The 16,071-nt window shown below is 30.7% G+C and overlaps 1 protein-coding gene across 1 annotated transcript in view; it reads right to left on the bottom strand.

Moving 5' to 3' along the window:
- LOC136031449 (F-box/WD repeat-containing protein 5-like) overlaps positions 1-16,071 on the bottom strand; it is a 63,007-nt gene that overhangs the window by 6,658 nt on the left and 40,278 nt on the right. Inside the window, exon 9 of the mRNA XM_065711047.1 lies at positions 749-961. Coding sequence (XP_065567119.1) covers positions 749-961 — 213 coding nt within the window. The remainder of the gene's footprint in view (positions 1-748; positions 962-16,071) is intronic.

Below are 16,071 nucleotides of genomic sequence, written 5' to 3' on the forward strand. Positions count from 1 at the left end.
GATGTGAGACAAATGAATACAATGATGTGAGTGTCTTGTCTTTTTGGTGCAAGTCACAGCTGTGCAAAATCAGTACTGTCGTTAATTCTTCCAATTTTTAATTAAAGTAAATCTAATTTACAAAGCTCTTATTAAAAATTGAAATTTATAATGTAGTCTGCCAAAGAAGTTCAGTCGCTTGGATGTAAAAATATAAGCCAAACGGTTTGTATAAAAATACCAAATACCAATTTTGGTAAATTTGGTAATTTTACCAGTATGTTAAAAATAATGTTTTATTATTTTATGGTAACCCATAATGGTAATTTTTATAATACCAAATTGACAGTATAGTATTTAGATTTAGAGGCTGGAAGGCTAGAACAAAACACAAATTGAGAAAGTGATTAAATATTAACTTTGTGCAGTCTGAAGGGTACAGTTGTACAGTCACTTAATCTAAAAACATGGATTAAGGATAAAAAGAAAAACAAAAATACAACAACAGTTGGTTATCATATAGACTGCCAGATAATTTTCTTTGAGCGAATTTTGATCAAATCCAAAATACAGCATTTTTGGAGGATGACTCAAAATATTTTTAGAGTATGGAGTTATACATTTGGAAGAGGAGAAGAACGGGACAGAAGGGGAGTTAGAAAAAAAGAAGCAAAAACACTATATGGTAATATAATGTTCAATTATACGGGATTATAAAGGTGGAATTATATGTAAAATATAAGAAATCATAAATAAACAAGAAACATACCTAGCAACATAGTCCTCCGAGACATCTAAAAAAATGAAAAAGCATTCGTCATTTGGAGTATAGGCTTTATGAGCTCGAAGGAGTTTTCCAACTGGTTTTAATATTTCCATATCAATAACATGTATATCAATCTCCTGCGCTATGGGAGGAGGATCAAGGGGGTGATCAATATGGTAATTGGGTGGCCAAGGTCTGCAGTTCACGTATAAATATCTAGAGAGAAACAAGGTGAATTAGATAACTATATCCCAAAACCCGTATAACAGGTTGAATGCCCCCATCTAATGCCCAAGTGTCCCATTTGTATTCCTTTGATCGATTTTATCCTTACTACGGGTTCTTGAATCAGAGTATGCATGGGTTCAATTATAAATATAGTTTACCGTTATCGAAAGTATGTACTTTATATTACCATTAGTTTACTCAATTAATTTAGTTTAGTTTAATTCAGTTTAGCTCAATTAATTTCGTTTATTTAGATCTTTAGTTAAGTAAGCAGTATCATTTCTGGAGGAACATCACATTCTAAAATATTGAGATGTAGTGCCCAAGTCATTCAACTGCACAAATTTGGTAAACTTGAATTAGGGCCAGTGAGCCAATTTCACGAAAATTTATGGGGCGGGGGATTTTTTTAAATTTTTAAATGCATATACAAGCTATTTCCAAAATCTTGAGGACACCATGGAAAATGACATCATGGGAAAATGAAGCACTTGTTTTGGCTAAGTTTTTCACAGATTTGGACCATTTATCGTAACAAATAAATTGAACAAGTGACATCTGCGAACGAAGCAGCATTATGAAAAAAAACAAACAACAAAAACGTGTCTAATATTTGTAGCTGCGAACAGGATCAAAGCAGGATGGACAATAATATCCATATAAGACCTATGTATTTTTGGGTATTTTCTTGAAGAAGGGGCCCAAGTCCAGACCAAGTTTTACCTCTCTCACCTAGAAGTCGACCAACGCATATTCAAAAACTGCAAAAATATTAAAGACAAAAAGAACTAAGTGGAAAGACGATTTAATCAACATTTTTTAACGTTTAAATCGACATTAAACTAAGGTTTAACTAAGGTTCAAATCAACATTTTAAACCTTAGATATACGTTTTTCCCATTGCAGAACACTTTGAAATAATCAGAAAACCGTTTAAAATCCGTGATAAACTTAGAAGGAACAAAGAGAAATAGTTCTCCGGTAAGTTTAAATTATTACATAAAATTGGAATCCATGGAAGTAAGTATAGGAAATATGGCAATATATATATATATATATATATATATATATATATATATATATATGTATAAATACTAGCTGTTGGGGACCCCAAAACCTAGTTGGTGGGGGCGCTTCGTGCCCACCAAGCCCCCCCCCCCGCGCGTAAGTCGTTACGCGCCATATGCACCATTGTAGTTGTGTCCCTGTGTCCCACCTGTGAATATAGATATATATATATATATATATTTTTAACTACTTAAAACTTGCGAATATACAACATTCTTGGCTGTCCCATTTTCTGTGCATATAAATAGATTGTCAGGACTACCGACTCTTGAAGATGCAACATATAATTGTCCTTGGAAAAAAAAATCTGTATTCAGATCTATACCTCATTATTCTAATGATTACCCTTGAGCTTTGTTGATGGTTATTGCTAATCGAACATTCCCTGTGTCCCCGTCGTCATTTATATATCCCCCTGTGCCTCCAGCGTCCCCGTAGTAGTTGTTTCCCTGTGTCCCGGTCGTCATTTGTGTCCCGGTGTCCCAGTCCGTAATTTCTCTTTGAGTGTCGCGGTCGTCATTTATATTCCCTGTGTCCCGGTGTCCCAGTCGTTTTCTCTTTGAGTGTCCCGGTCGTCATTTATATTCCCTATGTCCCGGTCGTCATTTGTGTCCCGATGTCCCGGTCTGTAATTTCGTCAGTCGACAAACATGACGTCAGTCGACACACAAACATGACGTCACTCGACACACACACACATAGACAAATACACACAGACACACACACACACACATATATATATATATATATATATATATATATATATATATATATATATATATATATATACTAGCTGTTGGGGTGGCGCTTCGCGCCACCCCAACACCTAGTTGGTGGGGGCGCTTCGCGCCCCCCCCCCCCCCAAGCCCCCCCGCGCGCGTAAGTCGTTACGCGCCATAATAGTTACGCGCCATTGTAGTTGTGTCCCTATGTCCCACCTGTGAATATAGATAGATATATATATATATATATATATATATATATATATATATATATATATATATATATATATATATATATATATGGTTTTAACTACGTAAAACTTGCGAATATACAACATTCTTTGCTGTCCCATTGTCTTTGCATATAAATAGATTGTCAGGTTTACCGACTCTTGAACATGCAACATATAATGGTCCATGGGAAAACAATCTGTATTCAGATCTATACCTCATGATTCTAATGATTGCCCTTGAGCTTTGTTGATGGTGATTGCTAATCGACCATTCCCTGTCCCAGTGTCCCGGTCGTCATTTACATCCCCCTGTTTCCCCCGGTGTCCCCGTTGTAGTTGTGTCCCTGTGTCCCGGTCGTCATTTATATTCCCTGTGTCCCGGTCGTCATTTGTATCCCGGTGTCCCGGTCTGTATATACATTCGTTTTTTAGTTTTGTTTTTCTCCTTTATTTTTTTCCTTTTTTTTTCTTTTTTAGCTTATTTAGATTTTTAGATTTTTTAGTTTTTTTATTAGTTTTTAGTTTTTTTTTCTTTTTAGTTTTTTTGTCCCGGTCGTCATTTATATCCCCCTGTTTCCCCCGGTGTCCCCGTTGTAGTTGTGTCCCTGTGTCCCGGTCGTCATTTATATTCCCTGTGTCCCGGTCGTCATTTGTATCCCGGTGTACCGGTCTGTATATACATTTGTTTTTTAGTTTTGTTTTTCTCCTTTATTTTTTTCCTTTTTTTTTCTTTTTTAGATTATTTAGATTTTTAGATTTTTTATTTTTTTTATTAGTTTTTAGTTTTTTTTTCTTTTTAGTTTTTTTGTAGTTTTTACCTTCTTTTTAGTTTTGTTAATTTTTTTTTTTACTTATGTCCTGGTCGTCATTTATACTCCCTGTGTCCCGGTGCTTTGTTGATTGCTAATCGAACATTCCTTTTGTCCTGGTCGCTTTCTCTTTGAGTGTCGTCATTTATTTTTTTCTTTTTTAGTTCTTTTAGTTTTTACCTTTTTTAGTTTTTTTTAGTTTTTTAGATGAAAATTTTTTTTAGTTTTTTCCTTTTTTTCTTTTTAGTTTTTTATTGGTTTTTACCTTTATGTTAGCTTATTTTTCAGTTTTTTCCTTTTTTTTTATTTTTTTTTTATTTTTTATTTTTTTTAGTTTTTTACCTTTTTTAGTTTTTTTTAGTTTTTTTAGTTTTTTTAGTTTTTTAGTTTTTTAGCTTTTTTACTTTTTTTATTAGTTTTTAGTTTTTTTGTAGTTTTTGCCTTTTTTTAGTTTTTTCAGTTTTTTTTTAGTTTTTTATTGGTTTTTACCTTTATTTTAGCTTATTTTTCAGTTTTTTCCTTTTTTTTTAGTTTTTTTTAGTTTTTAGTTTTTTTAGTTTTTTACCTTTTTTTAGTTTTTTTAGTTTTTTTAAGTTTTTTAGCTTTTTTATTTTTTTTATTAGTTTTTAGTTTTTTTGTAGTTTTTGCCTTTTTTTTAGTTTTTTTAGTTTTTTAGCTTTTTTATTAGTTTTTAGTTTTTTTTGTAGTTTTTGCCTTTTTTTAGTTTTTTCAGTTTTGACGTCACCTGATCCAGTTTTTTCAGGTGACGTCACCTGATCCACGATCCACAGATCCACAGACAACTTATTTTTATATATATAGATAGTTTTTTTTTTTTACTTATGTCCTGGTCGTCATTTATACTCCCTGTGTCCCGGTGCTTTGTTGATTGCTAATCGAACATTCCTTTTGTCCTGGTCGCTTTCTCTTTGAGTTTCGTCATTTATTTTTTTCTTTTTTAGTTCTTTTAGTTTTTACCTTTTTTAGTTTTTTTTAGTTTTTTAGATGAAAATTTTTTTTAGTTTTTTCCTTTTTTTCTTTTTAGTTTTTTATTGGTTTTTACCTTTATTTTAGCTTATTTTTCAGTTTTTTCCTTTTTTTTAGTTTTTTTTTTATTTTTTATTTTTTTTGGTTGTTTACCTTTTTTTAGTTTTTTTAGTTTTTTAGCTTTTTTACTTTTTTTTATTAGTTTTTAGTTTTTTTTGTAGTTTTTGCCTTTTTTTAGTTTTTTCAGTTTTTTTTTTAGTTTTTTATTGGTTTTTACCTTTATTTTAGCTTATTTTTCAGTTTTTTCCTTTTTTTTAGTTTTTTTTTAGTTTTTAGTTTTTTTAGTTTTTTACCTTTTTTTAGTTTTTTTAGTTTTTTTAGTTTTTTAGCTTTTTTATTTTTTTTATTAGTTTTTAGTTTTTTTTGTAGTTTTTGCCTTTTTTTAGTTTTTTTAGTTTTTTTAGTTTTTTAGCTTTTTTATTAGTTTTTAGTTTTTTTTGTAGTTTTTGCCTTTTTTTAGTTTTTTTAGTTTTTTAGCTTTTTTATTTTTTTTATTAGTTTTTAGTTTTTTTTTGTAGTTTTTGCCTTTTTTTAGTTTTTTCAGTTTTGACGTCACCTGATCCAGTTTTTTCAGGTGACGTCACCTGATCCATCCATCCACAGACAGACAGACAACTTATTTTTATATATATAGATACTAGCTGTTGGGGTGGCGCTTCGCGCCACCCCAACACCTAGTTGGTGGGGGCACTTCGCGCCCCCCCGCGCGCGTAAGTCGTTACGCGCCATAATAGTTACGCGCCATTGTAGTTGTGTCCCTATGTCCCACCTGTGAATATAGATAGATATATATATATATGGTTTTAACTACGTAAAACTTGCGAATATACAACATTCTTTGCTGTCCCATTGTCTTTGCATATAAATAGATTGTCAGGTTTACCGACTCTTGAACATGCAACATATAATGGTCCATGGGAAAACAATCTGTATTCAGATCTATACCTCATGATTCTAATGATTGCCCTTGAGCTTTGTTGATGGTGATTGCTAATCGACCATTCCCTGTCCCGGTGTCCCGGTCGTCATTTACATCCCCCTGTTTCCTCCGGTGTCCCCGTTGTAGTTGTGTCCCTGTGTCCCGGTCGTCATTTATATTCCCTGTGTCCCGGTCGTCATTTGTATCCCGGTGTCCCGGTCTGTATATACATTCGTTTTTTAGTTTTGTTTTTCTCCTTTATTTTTTTCCTTTTTTTTTCTTTTTTAGCTTATTTAGATTTTTAGATTTTTTAGTTTTTTTATTAGTTTTTAGTTTTTTTTTCTTTTTAGTTTTTTTGTCCCGGTCGTCATTTATATCCCCCTGTTTCCCCCGGTGTCCCCGTTGTAGTTGTGTCCCTGTGTCCCGGTCGTCATTTATATTCCCTGTGTCCCGGTCGTCATTTGTATCCCGGTGTACCGGTCTGTATATACATTCGTTTTTTAGTTTTGTTTTTCTCCTTTATTTTTTTCCTTTTTTTTTCTTTTTTAGTTTATTTAGATTTTTAGATTTTTTAGTTTTTTTATTAGTTTTTAGTTTTTTTTTCTTTTTAGTTTTTTTGTAGTTTTTACCTTCTTTTTAGTTTTGTTAATTTTTTTTTTACTTATGTCCTGGTCGTCATTTATGCTCCCTATGTCCCGGTGCTTTGTTGATTGCTAATCGAACATTCCTTTTGTCCTGGTCGCTTTCTCTTTGAGTGTCGTCATTTTTTTTTTTCTTTTTTAGTTCTTTTAGTTTTTACCTTTTTTAGTTTTTTTTTAGTTTTTTAGATGAAAATTTTTTTTAGTTTTTTCCTTTTTTTCTTTTTAGTTTTTATTGGTTTTTACCTTTATGTTAGCTTATTTTTCAGTTTTTTCCTTTTTTTTAGTTTTTTTTTATTTTTTATTTTTTTTAGTTTTTTACCTTTTTTTAGTTTTTTTTAGTTTTTTTAGTTTTTTTAGTTTTTTAGCTTTTTTACTTTTTTTATTAGTTTTTAGTTTTTTTGTAGTTTTTGCCTTTTTTTAGTTTTTTCAGTTTTTTTTTAGTTTTTTATTGGTTTTTACCTTTATTTTAGCTTATTTTTCAGTTTTTTCCTTTTTTTAGTTTTTTTTAGTTTTTAGTTTTTTTAGTTTTTTACCTTTTTTTAGTTTTTTTAGTTTTTTTAGTTTTTTAGCTTTTTTATTTTTTTTATTAGTTTTTAGTTTTTTTTGTAGTTTTTGCCTTTTTTTTAGTTTTTTTAGTTTTTTAGCTTTTTTATTAGTTTTTAGTTTTTTTTGTAGTTTTTGCCTTTTTTTAGTTTGACAACTTATTTTTATATATATAGATAGTTTTTTTTTTTACTTATGTCCTGGTCGTCATTTATACTCCCTGTGTCCCTGTGCTTTGTTGATTGCTAATCGAACATTCCTTTTGTCCTGGTCGCTTTCTCTTTGAGTGTCGTCATTTATTAGTTTTTTCCTTTTTTTTTTTAGTTTTTTATTGGTTTTTACCTTTATTTTAGCTTATTTTTCAGTTTTTTCCTTTTTTTTAGTTTTTTTTTATTTTTTATTTTTTTTAGTTTTTTACCTTTTTTTAGTTTTTTTTTAGTTTTTTTAGTTTTTTAGCTTTTTTACTTTTTTTATTAGTTTTTAGTTTTTTTTGTAGTTTTTGCCTTTTTTTAGTTTTTTCAGTTTTTTTTTAGTTTTTTATTGGTTTTTACCTTTATAGTTTTTTTAGTTTTTTAGCTTTTTTATTTTTTTTATTAGTTTTTAGTTTTTTTTGTAGTTTTTGCCTTTTTTAGTTTTTTCAGTTTTGACGTCACCTGATCCAGTTTTTTCAGGTGACGTCACCTGACACATCCATCCATCCATCCACAGACAACTTATTTTTATATATATAGATATACATATATATATATATATATATATATATATATATATATATATATATATATATATATATATATATATATATATATATATATATATATATATATATATCTATATATATAAAAATAAGTTGTCTGTGTGTGGATCTGTGGATCAGGTGACGTCATGTTTGTCCGCATATGACGTCTGAATTATTTCACACTAATACAAAAGAAGAAAAAAACTAAAAAAGGTAAAAACTACAAAAAAAACTAAAAAGAAAAAAAAACTAAAAAAGCTAAAAAACTAAAAAAAAACTAAAAAAAGGTAAAAATCTAATAACAAAAAAAAACTGAAAAAAATAAAAAAAGGCAAAAACTACAAAAAAAAATAAAAACTAATAAAAAAAACTAAAAAAGCTAAAAAACTAAAAAAACTAAAAAAAACTAAAAAAAGGTAAAAAACTAAAAAAAACTAAAAAATAAAAGAGAAAAAGAAAACTAAAAAAATATGAATAAATATATATAAAAATAAGTTGTTTGTGGGTTATGTCTGTCTGTCTGTCTGTCGAGTGACGTCGTGTTTGTCCGCATATGACGTCTGAATTATTTCACACTAATACAAAAGAAGAAAAAAAACTAAAAAAGGTAAAAACTACAAAAAAAAACTAAAAAGAAAAAAAACTAAAAAAGCTAAAAAACTAAAAAAAACTAAAAAAAGGTAAAAAACTAAAAACTAAAAAAAACTGAAAAAACTAAAAAAAGGCAAAAACTAAAAAAAAAACTAAAAACTAATAAAAAAACTAAAAAAGCTAAAAAACTAAAAAAAACTAAAAAACTAAAAAAAGGTAAAAAACAAAAAAAAACTAAAAACTAAAAAAGAAAAAACTAAAAAAAAGGAAAAAACTGAAAAATAAGAGAAAAAGAAAACTAAAAAAATATTAATAAATATAAAAAATATTAAAAACTAATAAAAAAACTAAAAAAGCTAAAAAACTAAAAAAACTGAAAAAACTAAAAAAAGGTAAAAAACAAAAAAAAACTAAAAAAGAAAAAACTAAAAAAAAGGAAAAAACTGAAAAATAAGAGAAAAAGAAAACTAAAAAAATATTAATAAATATAAAAAATATAAATATAATATAAATTAGCAATCAACAAGCACCGAGACACAAATGACGACCGGGACACAGGGAGTATAAATGACGACCAGGACATAAGTAAAAAAAACAACTAAAAACTAATAAAAAAACTAAAAAATCTAAAAATCTAAATAAACTAAAAAAGAAAAAAAAGAAAAAAGGAAAAAAATAAAGGAGAAAAACAAAACTAAAAAACGAATGTATATACAGACCGGGACACCGGGATACAAATGACGACCGGGACACAGGGAATATAAATGACGACCGGGACACAGGGACACAACTACAATGGGGACGCCGGGGGGCACAGGGGGATATAAATGACGACCGGGACACCGGGACACAAGGAATATAAATGACGCCCGGGACACTCAAAGAGAAATCACAGACTGGAACACCGGGACACAAATGACGACCGGGACACAGGGAATATAAATGACGACCGGGACACAGGGACATAACTATAAAGGGGACGCCGGGGTGCACAGGGGGATATATAAATGACGATGGCGACTCAGGGAATGGTCGATTAGCAATCACCATCAACAAAGCTCAAGGGCAATCATTAGAATCATGAGGTATAGATCTGAATACGGATTGTTTTCCCATGGACTATTATATGTTGCATGTTCAAGAGTCGGTAAACCTGAAAATCTATTTATATGCACAGACAATGGGACAGCAAAGAATGTTGTATATTCGCAAGTTTTACGTAGTTAAAAACATATATATATATATATATATATATATATATATATATATATATATCTATCTATATTCACAGGTGGGACATAGGGACACAACTACAATGGCGCGTAACTAATATGGCGCGTAACGACTTACGCGCGCGGGGGGGCTTGGGGGGGGGGGCGCGAAGCGCCCCCACCAACTAGGTGTTGGGGTGGCGCGAAGCGCCACCCCAACAGCTAGTATATATATATATATATATATATATATATATATATATAAATATATATATATATATATATATATATATATATATATATTATATATAAATATATATATATATATATATATATATATATATATATATATATATATATATATATATATTATTGGGGTACCCGTTAAACTGTATTCGTGGTTTGGTGGTTATAATAAAATGTTTTCTCTCTCTCTATAGCTACTATAAGCTTACGTCTTTATATTTTAAAGGAAGATTCGCGACTTATTCTGTAATGATATAGATTAAACATATTCCAAAAAGAGTAAGAAAAAAAAATTTATTGGGAGAGTTTAGATGACAGAGGTTTTGCAAGATGAACTATCTGGCTTGATCAAATTATCCAGTTTCTGCAAAATGAAAAAAAAAAGATAAACTAAATAAAAATTCAATTTAATGATAGAAATCTTGTGTATTCAGGAAGGGGTATGAAGCCCAAAACTGCTAAGGTAGGTTTATTATTCCAAGAGTGAAAAAGTGAAAAGCAAAGTCGCTGAAAGAATTGGATAGAAGACAGTGAAACCATTCTTTGGTACAAGTGGATTGTCTAAATAGATGATCATATAAGAAAACAAGTACTAGATAATGGTATAATGTGGTAGCTAAGCGGATCTAAAAAAATTTATAGAAAAAATATATAAAAATCAAAGCCGAACTCACAAAAGCTATTATAGATAAAAGAGAGAGCAAATCTCACGAGAATCAAGCATACTTTAAAAGCTAATTCCAAAAAATTTTACGATATTAACTTAAAGGAATAACTTTAACGACCCAAAGAAAGGATAAAAAAAAAGAAATCCTAATAGGGTTAATAAAAAACTAAACAATAAGAAATCTCTGTGAAATTTCTGCCTGATAAATACACAGTAAGAAGTTTAATTCAAAACAATGTTTAACCTTAATTCATATTTTACTTGTGAGCCATGACCAAAACCACAGATACACAGGTAAAAACTTTTATCTTCGCCCTCGGCAACCCACCGAGGATCAGTGGGGGACCTCTTCAGACCAATATCAAGAAAATTTACATTTCCCAGACACAAATATTATCCAAATATTCTTTTGATAATTGCGTGATTCTTAGCTGTTTTTACTTGACGTTGTAGGCTACATCCATGCAAGAGTTCACCGTTATTAAAATCCTTCATTCAAAAATAGCGTTTATTTTCGGGTTTCACCATTTCAGAATATAAATTAACAGCTTTTTTTTAGACTGAATAATGGATTATGTTAAATAAAGGACAAATACTGAATAAACACAGAAAGAAAAACCGCACAAACACAGAAACACTGAAAGAAAATTGCAAAAAGAAAAAGCAATAACAGAACTGAATTAATTCATTAATAACCAAATACAGATCATATGTAAAACCTACGACTAACAAAATTCTGTTACATAATACATAAACAAAAGATAAAAGAAAATTCAAAGGGCCGACATGGATGAATATAACAAGTCTAATGCTGAACAGCAACTGTATGTACAATCTTGTTTGTCGGCAACTAGCACAATTCCAAGTGAACTCCACAAAATCGACCAAAGGGGAGATTTGAAAGACGAACTGAATGAATACACAGACAATGGGCATATCATTGTCTATGTATTATCCATATATGTAGTATATCAGCTTTTGCCGATTTCTATATTTGAATGCGGTTAGCCATCGATAACATCCACTATATGGATTCAGAACATACACTGTTGCCACGACAACATATTTCCAGTTTTTTCCTTTTTTAGTTAATATCGTTTATTATTTTTATAGCCTATTTCCATTCTTGTGGTTCCAAAACTGTTCTGCATTGATAGTACGTTTCTATCTTGAATACTTTAGCTATGAGTTCAGTGAACGGGAAAACGGACTCTTGATGAACAGACGGAAAGACACTTGATTTTACATGTATGGACTAGTAAGAATCGACACTCAATTAATATACGCCACCAAAATTGCGAAGGATAAAAAAAAAAAAAAAAGAAAAAAAAAAAAAAAAAAAAAAAAAAAAGAAAAAAAAAAAAAAAAAAAAGTAAATATCTCTTATATTATGGCAAAAACAGAAATCAAAATCACAGTTTCCGTATTTTATCGCTGGACCTACCTGGCCTAATATCGAATTTTTCGGATATTTTGACTTACTGAATCTGTCAATTTGCTATATTTTGCAGTACAGCCTCCCTAAATCATAAATCAGAGTAGGCATATTTGATATAATTTATTCCAGGGAAACAAGAAATTATGAAGGAAACCCTTGAAATCATCCCACCCCCTCCCCATGTGAGCCTACCTACACCTGTGTGATAGTTTATAAGAAGAATCTCTGTTTGAAGTTGTCCCATATTTGGAACCATTCCGACAATGTTTACAATGCAAAACCTTTTCTATGTCTAGCTGGAGAAAAAAACTGCTTCAAATCACTTCATTCGTAAATTTACCTTAAACCATAATTTTCCCATTTTGATTTAAAAAATACGGATTCAAAATCGTTCAGCAGTAAAGCTAGACATTTCCGAGGATCGAGACCGGACGTCCATCCATTCGACCCAGGGAGGTAATAGAGGGAATGTTTTTTGGAGACTTAATTCAAAATCCAAGATTTTTAAGAACAAAATCACTGGTTTTGATGATTCTAAGCCGTTTTCTCAAACTTTAGGTCTTAAGAGGCTAAAGTCCCATTTTATTGTGGCCTACAAATGTGATTTCCTATATTTTTGACCCCCTTCCCCCAGAAAAGACCCCTGTCTTAAATGAAAAATTAAATTTATTTCTACAATGAGGCTCTTAACTTGAAGCAGCACTCAACTGTGTTGCCTCCAGAGACAAATTTCTCCTTTCGATTTATAACTGGTCTAAAAGTTAAAAGCAACACCCCAAAGTTAAAAGTAAACCTTGTAATACCTCCCGCCCGGTACAAAACGGTTATGAAATTATGATCAGTGATAGAGTGGCATGTCAAGTTTATTGAACATTTAAATATGTGGATTACAATTCTACCGTATTAAAGATACAATACGCATTAAAAGTTTTGTTTTTTGATTTCAATAAACATACAAGCTCTAAAACCGTAAGAAGACGTTTTCATAATAAGATAAAGCGGTTTATCCCAGCTAAATTACAATGAAAACAACTTTGATAAGAGCAATTGAAGAGCAATTCAGATAAAATACTTTACATTTCCCAGAAACTTCAAATATTTTGAGCTGTAGAAACCTAGATTTTCGCAGACTCTAATAAATAAACAGTTACTTATTATAGCATAGTTTTTTGGTTTAAAGGATAAAATATTTTAGTGTCTAGCGTTTACCCATCATTTAATTTATCAAAGATTTTAAAATTAAACGTTTTCCCCCTGAACCCATCTTAGGTCTATTCATGTCTGAAAACCACGATATCTAGCGTTTACCCATCATTTAATTTATCCAAAATTTTAAAATTAAACGTTTTTCCCCTGGACCCATCTTAGGTCTATTCATGTCTGAAAACCATGACTTTCCAAGTATTTTTCTTTCGAAAGTATGAAGTATTGAGGGCAGCACTACATTTTTGATAGTGTTGCCACGTTGTACCCTAAAAAACAAGCAAACATAATTGCTAAGTTTGATAACGCTTTTCATTCCTAAAAATTCCAACAACAAAGACCTTTTGATTCCCATAGACAGCTACACTTTCAGAGGAAAGCTGCAGCTTCTTAAGCTCTTTAGGGTCATATATCTAAGCTTATTTCGGGGTGATTTTCAACCCCGTTTCTTTTTTTTCAAATTGGGTGCTCGCTGTACCGAAAACAGTTCAACCCTTTATGGAAGTTTTTTCATTAAAACTTAATTCCCATTTTCAGATGTGTACGATTATAACTAACTCAAACAATACTATTTAATTTTCACTGTCCTTTATACTTCAAGTATTTACGATATAAATACTAAAATTTTAATTAAATAAATACAAAAAATTTTGCTTAATTTTCACTGTCCTTTATACTTCAAGTATTTACGATGTAAATACTAAAATTTCTATTAAAAAAATACAAAAAACTGTGCTTATTATAATCAGCATTTTCATTAATAAGCCAGATGATATGGTATGTATTACAAAAAAGCCAACAGGCCCAGTAAAAAATAAATAAACATCATGCTAACATGAATATATACGAAATAGGCTACAATACCCTACAATGTTCAATGCGCCTCAGAATTACCATATGAAGTCTCTCCAGTTGTCTCAGGGTATCGCATAAATATAACGTTTTGCTTCACGTTAAAATGCAAAAATATATCAACAGTAATAGTGAATGCATTCTCCCGTTTAGATCCATAATATATACTTAGTCCAAATATATTTTTTTAAATGAGAAGCTTAAAGTAAAATACCCTCTCTAAATTGCTTTTTAGGATTTGGGCAGCTCCTTCCCTCAATAAAAGACCAAATGACTTTCCCCCTCTCTGATCATGGCACCCCAACTCGATCAACTCATCAGCCAATCTTCATCATATTTTCCAGGCCCAAAGATGCTACCTCATAAATATTCAGTGTGTCCCACTCACACATTAACTGAAACATACTTTCATTTATACACATAAACACTGAGCATGAATAAAGACCTTTTTTTTAACCTTTTCCTCAACATGTTTTTTTCTATCTCTGAGAGGCCAACAATGGACCATTAATAAAATAACCATCTTAGAAACTCTTTTTTACTCACCTCGAGAACAAAAGATTCCCCTGAAGTCTCTTTCACCCAACATAATATGTTATAGGCAGGATCGACAACAGAGACCTACAAAAATACAGAGATTTTTTGGGACACGGAAGGGCCCAAACTCCGTAGCAGTCCAGATTTTGAGTCAGTTTCATTAGGCCCCTCTCACAGGGAAAATTACTCTAATGCCCCAAAAAAGTTTTATTAAAATAAAATTCGTTGTATCCATTTCCAAGCTGTAAAATGTGTGTTCTTAATGAGCAAAAAAAAAATTCCATACTTAAAATCCACATTGTGTTTTGATTGCTTTTCTTCACTTATAGCCTTGTTTCAATTCTTAGCAGCAAAAAAATATACTTTTTTTTTTACCTTCTTTGAATTAATTTTCTAACGAGAGAATTGTCATATTTCATCCATATGCCATAAACAAAAAGTTGACACTGTTGCTACTAAAAAATCTTGATATTTTTTTAAGTTTCACAACTTAAGCAGAGACCAAAACGAGATTTTATACTTTTCATCATGAACTGATTTTTATTCAAGGATTTGGACAAGACACAATGGTTATTTGGTGCAAAAGTTGCTACCCCGACAATAGTGTCCTAGTGCCCCTCCCCTAATGCCTGGACATAGCTTTAGGCCATATACAGAAGTTTGCTCGTTCTATTTGTTTTGTATTATTTTTCTTACTTATTTCTCATCAACAATTGGTTCATAATGTCAATTGCGAACTTGCCAATTGAAATAATGCTCATACTTGCTAACCTAAAAACAAAACAAAATACAACAACAAAAAACAGCTATTTTTGTGTAAAGCCTAGGAGTATATCCGGACATTAGAGAGGGAGACGGGGGAGAGGCTATTAGGTTACGGTCATTGTTGCACCTATCATGTTGGAAAAAATATTGGGGGTTCGAATGGTAGTATTATTTTGTTATGTTATTTTGTTTAGTTCAGAAAAAAAATCTTCCAATAAGATTATCAACAAAACTAGAAAAGAACTACAGAATCAAAGCCGATTGGGCTTTGTTTTGTTTTTATCTTTTTCTTCGCATTCTTCAATATATCTATCTTTTATATTTGTCATCTTTTTTTCCTTCTGCAGCTGAAGACAGTTGAGCAAATGTGTCAGCCAAAATATTTGCATTGTTTTTCTTTTTTTTTTCACGTGCTGTGAATTGCCTTGTTTTTTTCGTTGTCCTACGTTTTCTCGTACTGTCATATTTAGCCAGTATGTTCTCAGAACTTATTTAATATAAGGCAGAAATTTTATTGTTATTTTAGCTGGTTTAGTTGGAGATTGTGTATGTAAAATTACCATAGGAAGTATTTTTTCCGTAACTAAGGGCTTAAGGAATGGCTGGCACTTAAAACAGAAAAAGAAGAAAAAAGAAAAGAAAAAGAGCAGTACTCAGAACCGTTTTTACGGAATAATAATGAAACTGGTGTTTTCCGCCTTTGGCCTATCGTCTTAAAGCACGAAAGATCAAGCCGAAGAATATACAATAAAAAGTAAAAGAAAATAAAATAAAGCAGTGAATTTGTGGAATAGGCAATTATAATTAACTCCATATTTATTTAAACGAAGCTAAAATGCACCTATATTTGATGAGTTTCGGAGCCTT

Source organism: Artemia franciscana, chromosome 9 (genome assembly GCF_032884065.1).
Source record: "Artemia franciscana chromosome 9, ASM3288406v1, whole genome shotgun sequence".
Taxonomy (NCBI): domain Eukaryota; kingdom Metazoa; phylum Arthropoda; class Branchiopoda; order Anostraca; family Artemiidae; genus Artemia; species Artemia franciscana.